This window comes from Panthera leo, chromosome C1, assembly GCF_018350215.1.
Source record: "Panthera leo isolate Ple1 chromosome C1, P.leo_Ple1_pat1.1, whole genome shotgun sequence".
Taxonomy (NCBI): domain Eukaryota; kingdom Metazoa; phylum Chordata; class Mammalia; order Carnivora; family Felidae; genus Panthera; species Panthera leo.
The window spans coordinates 11,807,339-11,828,625 of NC_056686.1; the positions used below are offsets into that span (position 1 = coordinate 11,807,339).

General features: G+C 39.0%; 1 protein-coding gene and 1 pseudogene across 1 annotated transcript in view; both read right to left on the minus strand.

The window, feature by feature from the left end:
- Positions 1-21,287, minus strand: part of FBXO42 (F-box protein 42) — a 94,734-nt gene that overhangs the window by 45,146 nt on the left and 28,301 nt on the right. The window contains exon 2 of the mRNA XM_042949070.1: positions 425-691. Within this exon, the coding sequence (XP_042805004.1) occupies positions 425-674 (250 nt within the window). The 5' untranslated portion in view covers positions 675-691. The remainder of the gene's footprint in view (positions 1-424; positions 692-21,287) is intronic.
- Positions 2,672-2,762, minus strand: LOC122228901 (annotated as a pseudogene).

Here is a 21,287-nt window from a genome sequence, read left to right on the forward strand (position 1 = left end):
AACTGTGCCTCTCACACTCTTGTTTCTTCACCTGTTCAGAGTTTTCTGTGAGGACAGTAAAGCAGTCACAACAGTGGCTGACAATGGGAAGAGGTGTATTAACATTAGCTGCACTGTTATCCCACATCCGTCCCTACTTCGTCTGTTCAAGAACGACACAATTTACCAGACCAACTCTAAGAATATGCAAAAAAAGAATCCACATTTTAAAACTGCAAGTTGGATTAAATACTACAAAATCCAAGCTGTTCATAAAACTAACCAGAATTAAGAGAAAAGGAAAATGTACAGTTAATTGTCTAACACTAAATTTTAGAACCACAATAAGTTTAAGGGAGAAAGGAGAAAACGAAACTGGGACCTTAAAAATAAACCATTAAAGCAAATTCAAATAGATAAATAAGCCTTCCACTTTGCACAGTACCTTTGATAAGTCGATACCACTGTTTGCAGACAAGGGCTGCAGTTTTGTGTTCCTGGTATGGTGAAAGAAAGGACAGGATATACTCCAAAACCTCTTCTGGCAGCTCAGACATGGGCCTATTATGTCTAGTCTCTTCAACCTCCAGTACTGGGTGGGGCTCCTCATCTTGCTCCATTGTCCCTTCCAGCACAGTTTCTTCTTGGTCCACGGCCATGAAACTGTCATCTTCACTGTCCGAGGAGCTGGCCATGACATTCCACTCAACAGCTATAGTGGGAAATGAACAAACATCAGTATACACTGTCAGAAGCTCTGAAATAACTCAGGCACATGCATCCAAGCTGCACATGATATTTTTTAGACCCTCGGTGTGAAATCTGTTCTCCAGCACTTTCCCACACTAGTTGAGAGCCACCTTAATTGGACAGGTAGAGCTCAAATACCAAGCCCATCCCAAATATCTAACAAATCCCTAAAGGCTTCTTTCTTTCTTTCTTTCTTTCTTTCTTTCTTTCTTTCTTTCTTTCTTTCTTTCTTTCTTTCTTTTTGAGGCTTACTTATTTGAGAGACAGAGAGACAGAATGCATGCAGGATGGGCAGAGAGAGAGGGAGAAAGAATCCCAAGCAGTCTGCACACTGTCAGTGTGGAGCCAATGTGGGACTCGATCCCAGGATCGTGACTTAAGCTGAAACCAAGAGTAAGACACTCAACCAACTGAGCCACCCAGGCTCCCCTAAAAGCTTCTGATTATATTTTTTCTCTCCACTGTAAATCAGAATGACAGCCGAGTTCTGGCATAACCATAAAACACGAAAGTTGTTCCGTAACAGCTCCTCTAAGGCAAGCATCTGACTGGCAGACAGCAAAAGGAACAGCAACTAAACTCCCTTGGCCAGTAACATGATTCAAGACCTCAGACTTCAGAGGAAAAACTAACTGAGGGTCCTATAAAGAGGAGTAAGAACATTCTGAGGATGTGGATTAAGAAAAGTTTTTCTTACAAAGTCTTCTTACATAAGACAATTCACTTACAAGGATAATAAACGTTCCAAGAATAGGCTTACCCAGCTAAAATACCAAATACTAGGCAACATTTGTATTAGAAAACATCAAAACAGATCTAGGGAGTAAGAAACCAGAAATAATATATATGCCCATTAACAATGTTACAGATAAATTGTGGTCCATTCACACAATGGAACTTCTGCAAGACACCCACACAGGTAACTCTCTCAAACACAACACTGAACCAAAGACAGAAGAGTGCATACTACATGGCCACGCTTATATCAGATTCAAAACCAGGTAAAATTAATTCATGCTCCTCAAAGTGAGTGCCGCAGGGGTGCTGGTGAAGTTGTTTCCTGATTGGGTAATGTTATACAGATATGTTCAGTTTGTGATAAATTCACCAAGATGAGCACTTAATGTTTTTTGTTTTTTTTTTTTTAGATTTCTTTTTTTTTTTTTATTTTTTTATTTTTTTTTTATTTTTTAATATATGAAATTTACTGTCAAATTGGTTTCCATACAACACCCAGTGCTCATCCCAAAAGGTGCCCTCCTCAATACCCATCACCCACCCTGCCCTCCCTCCCACCCCCCATCAACCCTCAGTTTGTTCTCAGTTTTTAACAGTCTCTAATGCTTTGGCTCTCTCCCACTCTAACCTCTTTTTTTTTTTTTTTTTTTTTTTCCTTCCCCTCCCCCATGGGTTTCTGTTATGTTTCTCAGGATCCACATAAGAGTGAAACCATATGGTATCTGTCTTTCTCTGTATGGCTTATTTCACTTAGCATCACACTCTCCAGTTCCATCCATGTTGCTACAAAAGGCCATATTTCATTTTTTCTCATTGCCACGTAGTATTCCATTGTGTATATAAACCACAATTTCTTTATCCATTCATCAGTTGATGGACATTTAGGCTCTTTCCATAATTTGGCTATTGTTGAGAGTGCCGCTATAAACATTGGGGTACAGGTGCCCCTATGCATCAGTACTCCTGTATCCCTTGGATAAATTCCTAGCAGTGCTATTGCTGGGTCATAGGGTAGGTCTATTTTTAATTTTCTGAGGAACCTCCACACTGCTTTCCAGAGCGGCTGCACCAATTTGCATTCCCACCAACAGTGCAAGAGGGTTCCTGTTTCTCCACATCCTCTCCAGCATCTATAGTCTCCTGATTTCTTCATTTTGGCTACTCTGACTGGCGTGAGGTGGTATCTGAGTGTGGTTTTGATTTGTATTTCCCTGAAGACTCATAGTTGTTTCTCTCCACGGAAATCTTTAGTAAAAGGCGAAAGATTTATGCGATTTGAAGAGAAACCAGAGCATGAGCACTTAATGTTTAATGCACTTCTCTCAAGTTTATCAAAATAAGCCATTATCAAGTTACCTCTTGTGAAGGTATTTAAAAAAATCATTATGATTGAGTTTTAATTTCTCTATTCCCTAAATTTTCTAGAAAGAGCACAACATGTTGAAATATACATGCAGAGGCAGGCAACTCACTCACACCATTCCCATGATGTTTCATGCACAGCCTGGGGCAAAAAACAGTAAAATGAAGGGAGTAGGGTGATTTATGTAAGAAGTGTGTCACAGGTTATATTACCCAGGAAGCAAATGCTAAAAAAACAAAATTCGGAATGAAAAAATGTTTCATGGGGAGAAGTCTTCTGAGAAGAAAAAAGAAGGAAGCAGGACTGGGCGGGGGGAGCAGAGTGTGATGCAGATTTGACAACGCCTGGAACAAGGCGGCCATTTAGAAGGCTCCAGAATGCAGCATATCTGTCATTGCTCTGCTCAGCCACTGGCTGGGGGGCTGCTCCAAAGCTGAGGCTGACCCTGAAGAAGAGACTAACAGCTTTCTTCAGTTACACTCCTTACAGATGGGCAGGAAGTCTTTTCTTGAAAGGACATCTGAGTTTGTTTTCTCATTTTCTAATAACCTATTCCCCTTGACCACACATACCTACCCAGACCATTCACTATGCCATTCACCTTACAAATTTCCAGCATTGCCTCTAGCACTGATGTAAAGAACAAAAAATAATGGGAAGAGAAGATTGATTCTGAAATACACTTGGGGTTTTGAGAAAGATCTGAAATGTCCCAGGGGCACCTGGCTGGCTCAGTCAGCAGGGCATGCTACACTTGATCTCAGGGTTGTGAGTTCGAGCCCCACGTTGGTTACAGAGATTACTTAAAAAAATAAAATCCTTTTTTTATTATAATTTTTTAAAAAGAGAGATAGGGCAGGGGAGGGGGCAGAGGGAGAGAGAGAGAGAGAGAGAGAGAGAGAGAGAGAGAATCTTAAGCAGGCGTGGAGCCTGCTGTGGGGCTCGATCTCATGACCCAGGACTATGACCTGAGCTAAGATCAATAGACACACACTCAACTAACTAAGCTGCCCAGGCACGCACCCCCGATAAAATCTTTAAAAACCAAAACAAAACAAAACGAACAAAGATCTGAAATGTTCCCAAAGGTGAGGGGGACAAGGAAAGCAAAGAAGGGAAGCTTCCCACCTCACCTTGCCACTCCTATGAATCATACAGGAAATTGCGTACATCTTAAAAACTGGAAGGATGATCACAATAAGGAAAATGAAAACATGAATCAAGTCATGAAACTGCTTCCAAGAAACTCATCTATCAAATTAGCTCATGATAAGACAATGTATCCTGGCAGAGCGGCTGCTGGAGTCCTGCTGATGGTGAAGGACTGGTGGCGAGCTATACACATAGTGGGGCAGCCGAAATCCCCCCCGCCCCCGTTGGGGCAGCGGCAGAGGAAGGTGGGGCAATGTCTTCCACTCCCCTGCAGCAGGGAAGGAGTGTTTACTGTAGGTTCACTGTAACCATAGCACATAAAGGATCCTAGATAGTTAGTTGCTCCCCACTTTGGGTGAGCGGTTCTTCCACATGCTTAACTTGCAAGAGGAGGCCTTTCCATGTCCAGCTCCAACACCGACCCGAAAGAGTACAGTTTGGGGTACAATACAAAACAAAAACTAAAAATTTTTTCTGGGGGATAAAAAAGGTACCTTTTACTACTGGAAAAAAATTACTTCCCGTATTCCCTCTTTTTTCTCCCCTCTACAAGTTATCATTTCTCACCTCTCACTGGCTATCTTCCCTAATTTATTGACTTTCTCATATTTTTAACTCCCACTCAGCTCTGGAATTCACCAAGGAAAAGAGTCCAAAGAAACAGATTCCTTAAGTTTGGCTGCATCTTTCACATTTGAATTAAACATAGTATCTCAAATATAGTTGTTCTTTACTCAACAACTTGACAGACTGTGAGCCTAGGGTCTGCTTCAGAACAAACTGAATCAATGAAGACTGCAAAAGGTTATTTGTATAATACTATGTTTCCCCCAAGCAAAATAAATTTGTTTGGCTCAATAAAACAACTTCTTACTCCCTTTAGTAAGCCTACATAAAGGGATGCAAACTTTTGTAATGCCCAGTTTTAAGTAACTCTCACCATTCAACCATTTTACTGTCCACAAAAGCACCAAACCCGATGCTCCTGGGGGCATGTTCGCGAACTTGGCCTTGAGCACAAATGCCAGTGAGAACACACAGGGATGGGCTCAGATGTAATTCCTTGTGATTACACTTCCAGCACCAATTTGCACGGTCCCTCATTTTCACTTCCATGATTAGGTAATGAAATCATCACTCACATTCCCACAGGATATGGAGGCATTTTGAAACAGTTTTTTTCATGCCAAAAGAAGCCCTATAAAACATTTCACATGCAATTGTTGTTAACTCACTGAATGTGGTTTTCATGAAGTATTTATTATTTTTTAAGATTTTATTTTCAAAGTAATCTCTACACCCAACGTGGGACTCGAACTTCCAACTCTCAGCTCAAGACTTGCATGCTCTACAGACTGAGACAGCCAGGTGCCACGGTTTTCATGGAGTCTTTATTTATTTATTTATTTTTTAGGATTTTTTTTTTTTTTTTTTAAGTAATCTCTAGACCCAACATAGGGCTCAAACCAACTCCGAGATCATGAAGTCTTTAAAAAAAAAATCTTCCATACCCTTCACGTTTGTGTGAAGCCTTCTTAGTTTCCCCAAGTTTTGGGGACAAACATCAAACGAAGTCGGTTTACTGGAATCTGAGCTTCTTGAGGGCAGAGACCATTTGCCTGGCCATCTTGTCTCGCTAGCACTAGACATTCAAATTAGCACAAGGACTCACAACACCCTTGTGCTGACTTCCTGTTATTTTATAATCAAAATTACATCGTCAGTACATCCAGGAGTAGCAGACCCTACCCTTACATGTTACGGGCCGCTGTCAAGGTATTTTATTGGTCAGAATGGACATCTCTCTCTGGTCCCTTGAATTTTGGCCTTTTAAGGTGTACACTGGCCTGTGAGTCTGCTGCCGGACTCCTGAGCCAGACCCAATGACCCTTGGCTAGGTCAAGATGGGTGGTACTAGAGAAACCATGTATTTGGCCCAGTAGTATCACTACTATACTATACTATACTATACTATACTATACTATACTATATACAGTATACTACCAGACCACATCCAACCGAATACAAATCACTTTCAAAAATCCAAATGCCCTGGGGCACCTGGCAGGCTCAGGCAGTAGAGCATGTGACTCTTGATGGCAGGGTCAAGCCCCGCATTGGGTGTAGAGTTTATTTACCAAAAAAAAAAAAAAAATCCAAATACCTTGCCCTTCTGAAGTATAAACTAAGGTTAAGATTTTGAGATGGAAAGTCTGCCTATATAATGCTGTGTGATCCAGGGTAAGTCACACAGAACAACGTGGGAAAACCTCTTTACCCGTAAGTAATGAAAATTCCCTACCAATATGAAGATTCTATAAAGGTAGCAGATATCAACAAACTACTCTGAACTCCTTGGAGGAAAGTGATTAACTTGGAAAGAGTTAAAATCAATTCACAGAAATTCAGGATGGGAACAAAACTACTTCGTTATCCATGTAAAAGTTATTATCAGATCCTAGTACAATATTTGATTAACTATGCCTTGGTTTCTGTACATTAGACATCTGACAATCCTTTTGGAGTAAACATGTCTTTATGGAAATCAAAATACACTTCACCTACCTAAAAGGAACCTGAAGATTTAAAATGCAATCAAGATTGGGGCCCTTGGGTGGCTCAGTCCAGCACGGACAGACCGGAGCCTGCTTGAGATTCTCTCCTTCTCTGCCTCTCCCCGTCGTGTGCATGCTCTCTCTCTCTCTCGCTCTCTCTCTCAAAAATAAACAAACATTTAAAATGCAATCGAGATTATTCTTCACAATTTCAAAAAGCTTTTCAAAAATTCAATAAGGGAACCTCTTACTGACAGTAAAATAAAGCACTGAGACTTAACTGAAAATCATGTGGCTGAATTGAATGGAAAAGCACCCCAGTCATCCCTCAACATGAGGGCTTCTGAGGCTTCTGGATATCGATATGAACTCATGAAGTTACCCACCTTAGCAGTACTAACATGAGCTAAAAGGTATTAAATTCTACTCTTAAAAATATGAAATACTGTTAAGTGAAGATTTATAGAACACCACAAAATGATTCAATCTAAGATAACAAGGCCTTCTTATTAATAACATACATTATCATTGTACTAAGTCAAATGAAAGAGTTATAGAAAATGGGAAAACGGGGAGGGTGCCTGGGTGGCTCAGTTGGTTAAGTGTCCAACTTCTGATTTCGGCTTAGATTATGATCTCACGATTTGTGAGACCCGCATTGGGCTCTGCATTGACAGCATGGAGCCTGCTTGGGATTCTGTCTCCCTCTCTCTCTGTCCCTCCCCTGCTTGCTCTCTCAAAACTAAGCAAAAAAAATAAAGTTAAAAAAAAAAAAAGAAAATGGGAAAATAAAAATTTATACCTTCATGCATTCAACAAATATCAATGAGACATTTGCTATACATGAAAATACTGTGTGGGGTGCCTGGTGGTTCAGTCGGTTAAGCATCTGACTCTTGATTTCGGCTCAAGTCATTATCTCATGATTCATGAGTTCAAGCCCCCAGTCGGCTCAGCGCTGACAGCATGGAGCCCTGCTATCTCTCCCTCCCTTTCTCTACCCCCCACCTCTGTACAAGCACTCTCTCCCTCTCTCACAAAATAAATAAACTTAAAAAATAAAAGAAGAAAATACTGTGCTTACATCCCATGAGAATTAAAAAAAAAAAAAGAGAGAGAGAGAGAGAGATGCCAGTCTTTCCTCTCAAGGGGATTAACATGGTAAGAACTAAAGGCACCTAAATAAAGAACAGCAACACAGGACAGACCTGTGGTATGAAACAAGCAGCTTTAGCAGTTCAGGTAAGGAGGAGATGGCTTCCAACTAGTCTGAGCAGGAAATTACACAAAGGCAAGCATTTCAACTTTGAAGAATACGCAGGATTTCAGAGAATGAAATGGGGGAAGGTGGAGGGATAAAGATCTTCAAATTACTCTCTCTTGAAATGATATGCTTTGCTATTTTCCACAACTACCTTTAGGACAAAGGTAAAAACTATCTCTTATTTGATGGGTGTTTTACCACTTGTACACACTACTTACTATTTTATCCACATTAACAGAAGCTCATAATCTGGAAACTCCTTAGTTCCTGACAGTCAATGTTGTGACAAAGTCTAGAAATAGAACAATTCGGCATAACGACTGTTGCTATTAGCAAACTGTGAGCTATTTTGACAAGCAAATTCAGAGAGCTGTTTCCGTAAAGCACTCCAAACCTAAAAGAGATATCAGGTGCAGTAATTTTTTTAAGTGGCTAACTCATCAATGTGTTATCTAATTAAGACTCTCTTCAAAGAAATAGAAAAATAAAGTATTTTGCCAAACTACCTACTTAGTATACTTCTATTCTTCACAATGGCTGATATTAAATGAAAGCACTTTATGACAGAAATGGACCAGTTCTCAGGGAGTTCTCCGTATTCATATGTAGAAGCTAAAGGATTTGTTATTACTAAGTATAAATGGTCAAGAAAAATGTGCTGGTTTCATATCATGAATGGAAATACTCTAGGTTCTGAAAATTCCATATGGAGGAACCATATATTCTAGGTTCAGCAAAATGTTTCATTTGGTAGAAAGAGTATAACAGAACTTTAACATGCAAATTTGTATTGTGTGAGAGCTTGAATTATTAGATTTTTTTTAATCTTTAGATTTTAAGAGAAGACAGTAGTAATTTACAAAGTATAGAACAATTTGGATTGTAATAATTTAACATATAACAATTTTAAACAACAGGTTTTCATTTGAAGTACAGTATAAATCAGAGAGGAGTTAGAGGAGAAAAAAGGTACATTAAAAGGGTGCCTTATTCTGGGGCGTCCTGGGTGGCTCGGTCGGTTAAGCGTCTGACTCTTGATTTTGGCTCAGGTCATGATCTCACAGCTCATGGATCAAGCCCCAAGTCAGGGTCTGTCTGCATGGACAGTCGGGGCCTGCTTGGGATTCTGTCTCCCTCTTGCTCTGCCCCTCCCCCACTCGCATTCTCTCCCTCTCTCTCTCAAAATAAATAAATAAACATTTTTTTAAAAGGTGCCTTATTTTGGGTTGGGAAATTCTTTCCCTCTCAAAAATAATTATTTAAGACATTAAGAAAAATGGGGGCATCTGGGTGGCTCAGTCAGTTGGGAGTCCAACTCCTGATCTCAGCTCAGGTCATGATCTCGCAGTTTGTGGGACCAAACCCTGGGTTGGGGTCTGCACCGACAGCATGGAGTCAGCTTGGGATTCTCTCTCTCCCTCTCCTCTGCCTCTCTCTTTTTCTCAAAATAAATAAAAATTAAAAAAATAAGAAAAATGCAAAAGGAGCAAATAACCGTACTGTAACAGTAGTAAACTGTATTAACTCAAAGTTGACTGTATCAGGCTATGGGAAATGCTCAGAACATACAGACCTCTCTCTACATGCTATGGCTCCCACAATACTGCATACGTGCCTGCAGTACTAGAAATTACTACACTGCAGTTGTCTGCCTGCCTCCTACTCTCCCCTTAGGGCAGGACAGAAAATTGTTTTCTGCATCCACACAGGCAAGCCCTCAACAAAAGGCTGCTGAATGAACAAATGCAACTTTATGAATTGACTCTTGAGTCAAAAACAAAACCTAAATGTTAATTCCTACATATTCTCACGAAAGAAACAAACCATATCAAAAAGATAAAAAGCAATGAAATCAGAGTTCAGATGGCTAAAGACTAACAAAACCAGAGAGCAGAGAGTAAAAAAAGGGCATGAATAAGTGGGAATTTTTACTCTTAAATTAAAAACATACAGTATCAGCCACCTTCCCTCTGACAAGAGAGGACTGCACAAAAACCACTGCATGCCAGGGTTCTCTTAGCCTTTTGTGGAAAGATTCTTTCACAGTGGTTCCCAGACTTCTGAATTTCATAGATCAGCAATTTTTTTTGGACTGATACAGGGTCAACAAATTTTTATTTTCCCAAATAAGGACAAGGGGGAAAGAAACACCGTATACACAAATCCTGCCATCTAATATAGTTTCACAAAAGGACATTTAAAAACCTGAACAAGGTGGAAGATCACAGTGTTTGAATCAAAGGTTTCCCTTCCAAGAAAGGAAAGCATACACACATATACACACTTATGCACACACCCTCAAGATAATAAGTGTGGATGACTATTTTGGGGAACCACTATTGTGGTTTGTGGGGGAAAATTTAACACTTTGCTTTGTGGGGAAAAAAAATCCTACAATTAAAATGTTACATAATCTGAATTTTAAAATTTTGTTAAAAAAATTTTTTTAATGTTTTTTTTTTTTTTGAGAGAGAGAAAGAGCGGGGCGGGGGGGGGGGGGGGGGGACGGAGGTGGGGCAGAGAGAAAGACACACACAGAATCTGAAGCAGGCTCCAGGCTCTGAGCTGTCAGCACAGAGCCTGACGCAGGGCTCGAACCCACGAACTGAGAGATCATGACCTGAGCCAAAGTCAGACGCTCAACTGACTGAGCCAACCAGGTGCCCTTATTTTCTTATTTTAATTCCATTATAATTAACCCACACTGTTCTATTAGTTTCAGATGTACAGTATAGTGATTCAACAATTCTATACATTACTCAGTGTTCATCATGGCTAAGCGTACACCTTAATCCCCATCTCCTATTTCACCCCCACCCCACCTCCCCTGTGGTAACCATCTGTTTGTTCTTTATAGGTTAAGAGTCTGTTTCTTGGTTTGTCTCTCTTTTCCTTCACTCATTTGTTTTATTTCTTAAGTTGCACTTTAGTGAAATCACACGGTATTTGTCTTCCTCTGGGTTATTTCACTTAGCATTATACTCTCTAGCTCCACCCATGTTGTTTCAAATGGCAAGATTTCATTCTTTTTAAATGGCTGAATAACATTCCTGTGTGTGTGTGTGTGTGCGTGTGTGTGCGCGTGCATGCGTGTGTTCGTTCTTTATCCATTCATCTACTGACAGACACATGGGCTGCTTCCATAAACTGGCGCCTGAGTGGCTCAGTCGGTTAAGTGTCCAACTTCAGCTCAGGCCATGATCTCGCGGTCAGGCTCTCTGCTGTCAGCACAGAGCTTGCTTCGGATCCTCTGTCTCCCTCTCTCTCTGCCCCTTCCCTGCTCATGCGTGCATACTGTCTCTCAAATAAATAAACATTAAATCAAAAAAAAAAAAACAATGCTTCAATAAACACACAGTGTGTGTATCCCTTTGAATTAGTGTTCTTGTATTTTATGGGGAAATACCCAGTAGTGAAATTACTGGATCACATGACAGTTCTGTTTTTAATTTTTTGAGGCAACTCCATACCGTTTTCCACAGTGGTTGCATTGGTTTGCATTCCCACCAAAAGTGCAAGAAAGTTCCTTTTTCTTCATAGCCATCCTAACACTTGTTGTTTCTTGTGTTTTTGCGTTAACCAATCTCACAGGTGTGAGGTGATATCTCATTGTAGTTTTGATTTGTATTTCCCTGATGGTGAACGATGTTTAACATCTTTTCATGAGTCTGTTGGCCGTTTGTATGTCTTCTTTGGAGACATGTCTGTTCGTGTCTTTTGCCCATTTTTTAATTGGGTTATTTGGTTTTGAGGTGTTGAGTTGTATCAGTTCTTTATATATTTTGGATACTAACCGTTTATCAGATATGTCATTTGCAAATATCTTTTCCCATTCTGTAGTTTTGATGACGAGTTTTAGTTTTGATGACTGTTTCCTTTGCTGTGCGGAAGCTTTTTTACAGTTTATTTTTGCTTTTGTTTCCCTTGCCCAAAGAGATCTATCTAGAAAGCTGTTGCTGTGGCTGATGTCAGAGAAATTGCTGCCTGTTCCAAGAATTTTTATGATTTCAGGTCTCACATTTAGATCCTTGATCCATTTTGACTTTACTCTTGTGTATGGTGTAAGAAAGTAGTCCAGTTTCATTCTTTTGCATGTAGTTGTACAGTTTTCCCAGCATCTTTGAAGAGACTATTTTTTTCCCATCGTAATACTCTTCCCTCCTTTGTCAAAGATCAATTAACCATATAATTGTGGGTTTATTTCTGAGTTTTTTATTCTATTCTATTAATCTATGTGTCTATTTTTGTACCAGTACCATACTGTTTTGATTACTACAGCTTTATAATTATAGTATCATGTCATCTGCAAAGTAAAAGTTTTCCTTCTTCCTAACCAATTTGGACACACTTTATTTCTTTTTGTTGTCTGATTGCTATGGCTAGGACTTCCAGTACTATATTGAATAAAAGTGGTAAGAGTGGACATCTTTGTCTTATTCCTGACCTCAGGTGAAAAGCTCTCAGTTCTCCCCACTGAAGGTACTAGCTGTGACTTTTTCATATATGGACGTTATGAACCTACTTTGTTGAGGGTTTTCTTCACGAGTGGATGTTGTACTTTGTCAAATGGTTTTTCTGCATCTATTGAAATGATCATATGGTTTTTATCCTTTCTCTTTTTTTAAAAAATGTTTTTATTTGTTTTTGACAGAGAGAGAGAGAGAGCGTGAGTTGGGGAGGGAGAGAGAGAGAGAGGGACAAGATCCAAAGCAGGCTCTAAGCTGACAGCAGCAAGCCCAAGTGGGGCCCGAACCCATAAACCACGAGATCACGACCCCAGCTGAAGTCAGACAACCAACTGAGCCACCCAGGCGTCCCATCCTTTGTCTTACAGATGTGATGTATCATAGTGATTGATTTGCAAGTATCAAACCACCCTTGCATGCCAGGAATAAATCCCATTTGACTGTGCTGAATGATTTAATATATTGTTGGACTTGGTTTACTAGTATTTTGTTGAGGATTTTTGCATCTATGTTCATCAGAGATACTGGCCTCTCGTTCTCTTTTCTTACAGTGTCTTTATCTGGTTTTGGTATCAGGATAAGGCTGGCCTCAAACAATGCATTTGGAAGTTTCCCTTCCTCTTCCATTTTTTTTTTTTTTTTAATAGCTTGAGAAGAATAGCTATTAATTCTTCTTTAAATGTTTAGTAGAATTCACCTGTGAAGCTGCCTGGTTCTGGACTTTGGTTTGTTGGGGTTTTTTTGATTACTGGTTCAATTTCATTGCTGGTAACTGGTCTGTTCAAATTTTTCTATTTCTTCCTGCTTCAGTTTTGGTAGGTAATAATAAGTTCTAGGAACTTATCCATTTCTTCTAGGTTGTTATTTTTAACAAAACTAGCTCTTCCCAGTATACTGGGAAACCATTCCCTAATGATACTAAATCAGAGACAACGATGGCTACTGGCAAGAATACATAAAAGATAAATGCAACCTGATTTCTTTTAAAAATATCTTAGCTGTTCTTTTCTTTAGTTGGCTTTTTTAATAATGTTTTTTAATTTACAAGGCTTTGCATTTACAATACTTTCACTCTTGCGTTTTCTCCACTAAATTCTTAAAGTCTATATATTTTTTAAGGTCTATATTTTTATTAAGATTTAACTATAGCACTTTTTCTTCTTTTAAACTGTAATTGAGTGTATTAGTAACATTTTATTACTGTTATTGGGAGTATTACAGTCAAACCAGAGTTTCAAAATTTTTCATAGAAACTAAAGTTTTAAGCACCAGGTTCTCACACAAGATGCTATTTGTGCTACTTAAAACAAACAAACAAAAAAACACAAGTCTAAACTTCATTCCAAAATTATATAAGCTAGAAAACTCTTCAAGATCCAGTAGAAAGTCTGAGAGAAAGAAAACAGAAGTCTCTCCTGGGTTAAAGATTGACTAAAGCAATCACCACCTCATGGCTTCAGTTTTAAGAAAGGCTAACACCTTTCTGGTTCACTCATCCATTGCAGATCTATTTCAATGGAAGGAGAAATTTTTCTAAATCAAATTCATTTTACTTTATACAGGTAAATATTTGTATAAATACTTCCTTCAGAAGAAGAAATTCATACATAAGAGGAAAAAAGTTTGGGGTACCTGGGTGGCTCAGTTGGTTAAGCGTCCAACTCTTGATCCTGGCTCAAGTCATGATCTCATGCTTCATGAGATCTGCGCTGACAGCATGGAGCCTGCTTGGGATTCTCTCTCTCTCCCTCTTTCTCTGCCCCTCCCCTGCCTGCTTGCTTATGTGAGTGCACTCTCTCTCTCTCAAAATAAATAAACACAGGGACACCTGGGTGATTGAGTAAGTATCTGACTTTGGCTCAGGTCATGATCTCACAGTTTGTGGGTTCAAGCCCCGTGTAGGGCTCTGTGCTGACAGCCCAGAGCCTGGAGCCTGCTTCAGATTGTGTCTCCCTCTCTCTTTCTGCGCCTCCCCCACTCCTGCTCTCTCTCTCTCAAAAATAAACATTAAGATAATAAACAGAAAAAAAACAAGTTCAAGAATGTATTGGATTTAATAATATTTGTCAATTAAAATTTGTTTTAATGTTTATTCATTTTTGAGAGACAGAGTGTGAGTGGGGGAAGGGCAGAGAGCAAGGGAGACACAGAACCTGAAGCAGGCTCCAGACCCTGAGCTGTCAGCACAGAGCCCAATGCGGGGCTCAAACTCATGGAATGTGAGATCATGACCTGAGCTGAAGTCAGATGCTTAACCCACTGAGCCACCCAGGTGCCCCTGCCCCTACAATGTTTATTAATTTTTAATGTTCAAACTCTTTGACTTAGCAAATTTTAATTTCCAGGTATCTTTCCAACACAAACATCCATACACGTGCCCAAAGATGTATGCACAAGAGGTCTGTTGTATCTTCTTTGTAATGACAAAAACTTGCGACTACCTAAATGCCCATTAACAGAATGGCTAGATAAATTATGCTGAATCTAAATTACAGAATTAGAACACCAGTTTTTAAAAATATGGGTATTTCAGCATATACTGACATGAAGAGATCTCCAAGACAAACTATTATGCAAAAAATGCATAATACCATTTATGTTAAAGAATAAATCAGCGGCACCTGTCTGGCTCAGTTGGAAAAGCATGCGACTTGATCTCAGGGTTGTGAGTTTGAATCCCATGTTAAGTGTAGAGATTACTAAAAAAATAAATAAAAACTTAAGGGGCACCTGGGTGGCTCAGTCAGTTAAGCGTAACTCTTGGTTAAAGCTCAGGTCATGATCTCATGGTTCATGGGATTGAGCCCTGAGTCGGGTTCCAGGCTCCAGGAAGACAGCAAGAAGCCTGCTTGGAATTCTCTCTCTCCTGGTCTCTCTGCCCTTCTCTGCTCATGCATGTGTTCTTTCTCTCAAGATAAATAAATAAACTTAAAAAAAAAAAAAAAAAAAGGAATAAATCAGTGGCTGCCCATCAGAATCCCTTGAAAACTATTAAAATTCAGATTCCTGATCACTCAAACCAACCATATCAAAATCTCCGGGGCACACAGTGGAGGGGTCAGTGGATCTCAGTCATTTTTATCTTTTTTTTTTTTTTTAACGTTTATCTTTGAGAGAGAAAGAGAGAAAGAGCGCGCATGAGTGGGGGAGGGGCAGAGAGAGAGGGAGACACAGATTCCAAAGCAGGCTCCAGGCTCTGAGCTGTCAGTACAGAGCCTGATGCAGGGCTCGAACGCACAAACCATGAGATCATGACCTGAGCCAAAATAGGGCCGCTTAACCGACTGAGTCACACAGGCGCCCCCCCATCATTTTTACCTTTAACGAAGCACCCGACAACTCTTTCACAGCCAGTTCAACAACAAATGAATAAACATAAATCCATGTAGTACCCCATAAACACAGAAAAATTATCTAGAAAGACACACATCAAATTTAAGACATAATCTCTGAGGAGGGAAAGATGGAGTCTTTACCTTTTTAAAATTAACTTTTAACAGCCAAAAATATCATACATACAAAACTGTATAGAGGTGTAGCCACTGTGGGAAACAGTATGGTAGTTCCTCAAAAAATTAATCCTAATTACCACATTCTATAATCTCATTTCTGAGTATATACCCAAAAGAACTGAAAGGAGGGACTGAAACAGGTATTTGTACGCTCATGTTCACAGCAGCACTGTTCACAATAGCTAAAGGTGGAAACAACCCAAATGTCTATCAGCTGATAAATTATAAGTCAAATCTAGCATATACACACAATGGAATATTCTTCACTTTAAAGAGGAATGAAATTCTTACACCTGCTACAACATGGAACAAGCCAGACATACCGCAGGATTCCACTTACATGCGGTACCTGAAGTAGTTAATACATCCAGATACAAAGCAGAATGGTGGCTGCCAGCGGGGAGGGGAGGGAGAACAGAGAGTTATTATTTAATGGGTATGGAGGTTCAGTCAAGGAAGATGAAAACGTGGGGATGGATAGTGGTGATGGGCAACAATGTGAACATATTCAATGCCACTTAACTGCATACTTAAAATGATTAAAATAGTAAAATTTATGTATATTTTACCACAATTAAAAAAACTTCATAGACATAGATACACAATTTTAAAAATAATAAAATGAACCACTTCGTACCCACATCCAAGTTAGGAAATATGACATCACCAGGACATTTAGAAAGCCTCTGTACGCCCCCCTCGTTACCATCTACCTCTGACTCAACCATAAGTAATCACTATGCTATTTTCTCTATCACTCTCTTACCTTTCTTTATAGTTTTGCCACATAAGGATATCACATAAAAATTTATTCCTAAGCAATATATTGTTTAGTTGATGGATGTAGTTGTAGTTCATTTTCAACACAGCGTAAAACTGTTGCATGAATACATCTCAATTTATCCATTCTACCGCTGAAAGAAATCAAGGTCTCCAATGTTTGCTCTTATGAAATAATGAGCATTTTTTAGTTTGTGTAGATTAGGAGTGGCCTCCAAACTTTCTTGACAGCAAACAAAATAAGAAAACACATTCTACCTCATAAATCAGCCCACCTACACCTACAGATAAATAATTGGGAATAAGTTTTTCAAAAGTAATACCCTAACAATGAGGTACACTGACATTTTCTGTTGTATTTAATACTTAAGAAAATTGTTGGTCAAATGCTATTAAATTGCCTTCATTCTTACTAATGGGCTGCAAACCATAGGTTGAAAACAATGCTCTAGAATACATATTTAGGAGGGGTGTCTGGGTGGCTCAGTTGGTTAAGTGTCTGACTCTTGGTTTCAGCTCAGGTCAGGCCCCACATCAGGGTCTATGCTGACAGCATGGAACCTGCTTGAGATTCTGTCTCCCTCTCTCCCTGCCCCTCTCCCACTCTCGTGAACATACGGTCTCTCTCAAAAAAATAAATAAATAAATGAACTTAGACTACATATTTAGGAGTGAAATCGCAGGGTGTAGGTCCAAGTGTGTGCATCTCTCCTAGGTAATGTCAAATTGTCTTCTAAAGTCATTATTCCGACGCACACTCCCATCTGCAGTGTATGTAACAAGTGATTTTAATTTAATTTAGTTTTTTAAAGTTTATTTATTTATAAGTAATCTCTACATCCAACATGGGGCTTGAACTCATGACACCGAGATTAAGAGTTGCATGCTCTTCCAACTGAGCCAAACAGGCACCCCAATTTTATTTTATTTTAAAATCATAGGGGTGCCTGGGTGGCTCAGTCAGTTGAGCACCTGGCTTTGGCTCAGGTCATGATCTCGCCATCTGTGGGCTTGGGCCCCGCATCGGGCTCTGTGCTGATGGCTCAGAGCCTGGAGCCTGCTTCCGATTCTGTGTTTCCCTCTCTCTCCGTCCCTCCCCTACTCATGCTCTGTCTCTCTCTGTCTCTCAAAAATAAATAAACATTAAAACAATTTTTTTATTAAAATAAAAAATAAAATCATAAATGGGTTTTAAAAGTTTATCAATTGTTTTTGCTGCAATTACTAAAATGTATGGTTTCCTGTTAGTCCGTTTAAGTAAATTATATTGATTTTCCTTTTTTTTTTAAAGTTAGTTAACTTATTAATTAATTAATTTATTGATTTACTCTTTACACCAACATAGGGCTCAAACTCACAACTCAAGATTAAGTCGCATGCTCTTCTGACTCAGCCAGTCAGGTGCCCCTACCAATTGATTTTCTAATGTTAAAACAAGCTTGCGTTCCTGAGATAAAATGGAATATGATTTATTCTATTTTTTACAATGCTGGATTCAGTTTACTAATGTTTGGTTTAGAATTTTTGTATCTATGTTCATGAGAGACATGGCCTATAATTCTTCTTTCTTCTATTGTCTATCTCCAGTTTGAGAATCAAAAAGTATGCTAGTTTCATAAAATGATTTGGGGTCAAAAAATAAATTAAAAAAACTAAATGATTTGAAGTCTGTTCCTCTTTCCCCCATTCTCTGGAAGAGTTTACTTTTATAAAACGGGGAATTATCTGCTTCTTGAATATTTGGCAGAAATCACCTGTAAATCTATTTAGGCCTAGGGTTTTCTTTTTGAGATTTTTCTGTCCCGATTCCATTTCCTTTGTAATAGGACTACTTGAGTTTTGTTTCTTCTTGAGTTAATGTTAATAAGTCCTATCCTTTTCTAGAAATTTACACTTCATCCAAGAGAAAACTCACTAGTCAGAATCAACTATAGCTTTCATTACCCACATAATTTAAATTTACAACCACTGCCAAAACATAGAAGTGAATTACATAGATGTCATCTAAGTAATGGGTAAATGCTCTTAAGTAAGATATATATCCTCCGAAAACTTTCAATTGATGATGAGACATTTAAATTTTTCTAATCTCAACAGATGTCACTAAAAAGTCCTGTTCACTTATACAGACTTCATCTCTATGACCTGCTTCCAAATTTCATTTTAACTTCCTTTCTTCCCACTACATGATACACTACTTGAGAGAAGAGGCCAAGTCATGTTCATCTTTGTAACACCCGGCACATTAGCTGGTACCTTACCAATGAGTATTTTTTAATGAATGAAGATTACAAATTACAAGGTCCCCTACTGAAGAGATTAGTGTTACTGACTCACTTCTGGTTGCCACCGTTAAGATGTTTAGTGTTGAAGGACTCCTACTGAACAATACTTGCACACGGCCCTCCTTGTGATCAAAGGCACAAAGCCATCTGAAAGACAGCCTCAGTTGGGAGAAGAACATTAAACAGGTTTGCCTTCACTAATGCATTAAGTTACTAAGTTAAAAATAAATCTTCAACTACTTGCTGTAGGTAACTTCGTGCTAACCAAATGAGTCAACCACCTAAGAATAAAACTGTAAAATGACCAATAGGGATATCACCCCAAAACAATCAAGGGTAAAAATGCTAAGATACTATTCAATGCCAGATTATGAATACCTGTCATCAATTCAATCACAGATTCGGTAATGCCTGGAATCTTCAAAGATCTAACTGTTCCTTTATAAAAATCTGCATGTTAGATTTAAGAGCTTACCTGATAAAACAAAAAGAAAGAAGCAAACCCACCCCCCAAATTGCCAACTTTTAATAGTGATAAGTACTAGAAGAAAAATATTAGAGGGAAGCCAAAATGAGAAAGATAAATGTTAGAATCACAGCACTGTAGAGTTAAAAGTTAGAGCCGGATATCATTTTGGCCAAACCATATTATTTAGCATTTTAAAATTCTAGTAAAACTATCCCAATCCACATTTGTCAAAACCCACAGAACTTTACAGCACAGTGAAACTTAATGTATGCAAATTATGGGGCCCCTGGCTGGCTCAATTGGAAGAGCATGCAAAGCTTGATCTCGGAGTTACGAGTTTGAGCCCCATGTTGGGTGCAGAGATTACTTTAAAAAAAAAAAAAAAAAAAAAAAAAAAAAAAAATATATATATATATATATATATATATATATTTAAAAAAACCTTAACGTACACATATTTTAACAAACTTATTAGGAAGGAATGAGACTGACAAAAGAATCTAACTGTATTACAAACACATAAAAGAGATGTGGGTGGAGGAAACCATGCTAACCTAAGTAACTTTGAAAACGCATGACATCTGTAAGACTACATACAGAAGGCACTGCAAATAAGCACTAGCTTATTGTTTCTACTAGCGGATGAAGTTGTTTCCTACAGGAGCATAGTTAATAATTCTAATACAGCTATACACATATACTGGACTTGAACAATTAAGTAAAGTTGATGGCTGGAGCCAAGTTCCTCACTTGTGGGGTAGGAACTCACAGGTAAGCAAGGAGGTTTAATGATCATGTGATAATGCATTAATATAAACTCATGTTTAGCTTCATATAGATACAGATGATTACACACAGAAATATTTATAGATTTATGTATATACATGAGTTAGTGTACACACATGTATTTCTTTGTTCTGTCAGCTGAGAGGGCAGCAACATCCCCAGTAGCAATGAGCATACCTTAGCACCCAGATCTTAACTTCTAATACCATCCTCCAATAAAAGGAACTAGGGCTCCTTGGTGAAATGGCAGAATCTACGAGTGGGACAGAAACTGTACAAGATGAGCCTGGATCATCCTGGAGTGTCAGGAAGTAAGGATACAATCCCAAAACAAAATAAAACACTTATAAGATCATGTCTAAGGGACACACAAGACAAATGAAAGAGCTCTTACTGGTCAAAGCTAAACCATTTCGAGCACAATATCCATGAGTTTATAGCAATATAAATGATTGGTTAAAAAAAAAATACAGAAGACAAATCCCCTTTGCAGATTTCCAAATAATTTATGTAGATTCTCTCCCTTTCAATAGGTGGAACTTAATTTCCCCTATCTTCCTAAACTTCTCTCCGCCTAGGTAAAATTCTTATTAGCACACAATGTAGCTAGACACTAAGGTAATTTTACAATAAATAGAAAATACTTTCGACCAGAAGACTACTGCATAATGTCACTCTTCATACCTTGGGCAAATAAAACTGTGTATACCTATGCCAGGAAATTCATAATGGGGAAATAAAGGTTAAAAATAAAGAAATAAGGGTGCCTGGGTGGCTCAGTCGTTAAGCATCTGACTTTGGCTCAGGTCATGATCTCACAGTTCGTGAGTTCGAGTCCCACATCAGGCGAGCTCAAGTCCTGCTTCAGGTAAAACACAGGCCCCAGGTAAGCCCTGCTTCTCTCTTTCTCTCTCTCTCTCTGCCCCCGGCTCACTTGTGCCCAAGAAAGAAAGGAGGGAAGGAAGGAAGGAAGGAAGGAAGGAAGGAAGGAAGGAAGGAAGGAAGGAAAGAGAAAGGAGGGAGGAAGGTGAGAGGAGGGAGGGGGGAGGAAGGAAACAAAGAGGGAAGGAGGGAAGGAGGGAAGGAGGGAAGGAGGGAAGGAGGGAAGGAAGGGGCACCTGAGTGGCTCGGTTGATTAAGTGTCCGACTTGATTTTGGCTCAGGTCATGATCTCATAGTACATGAGAT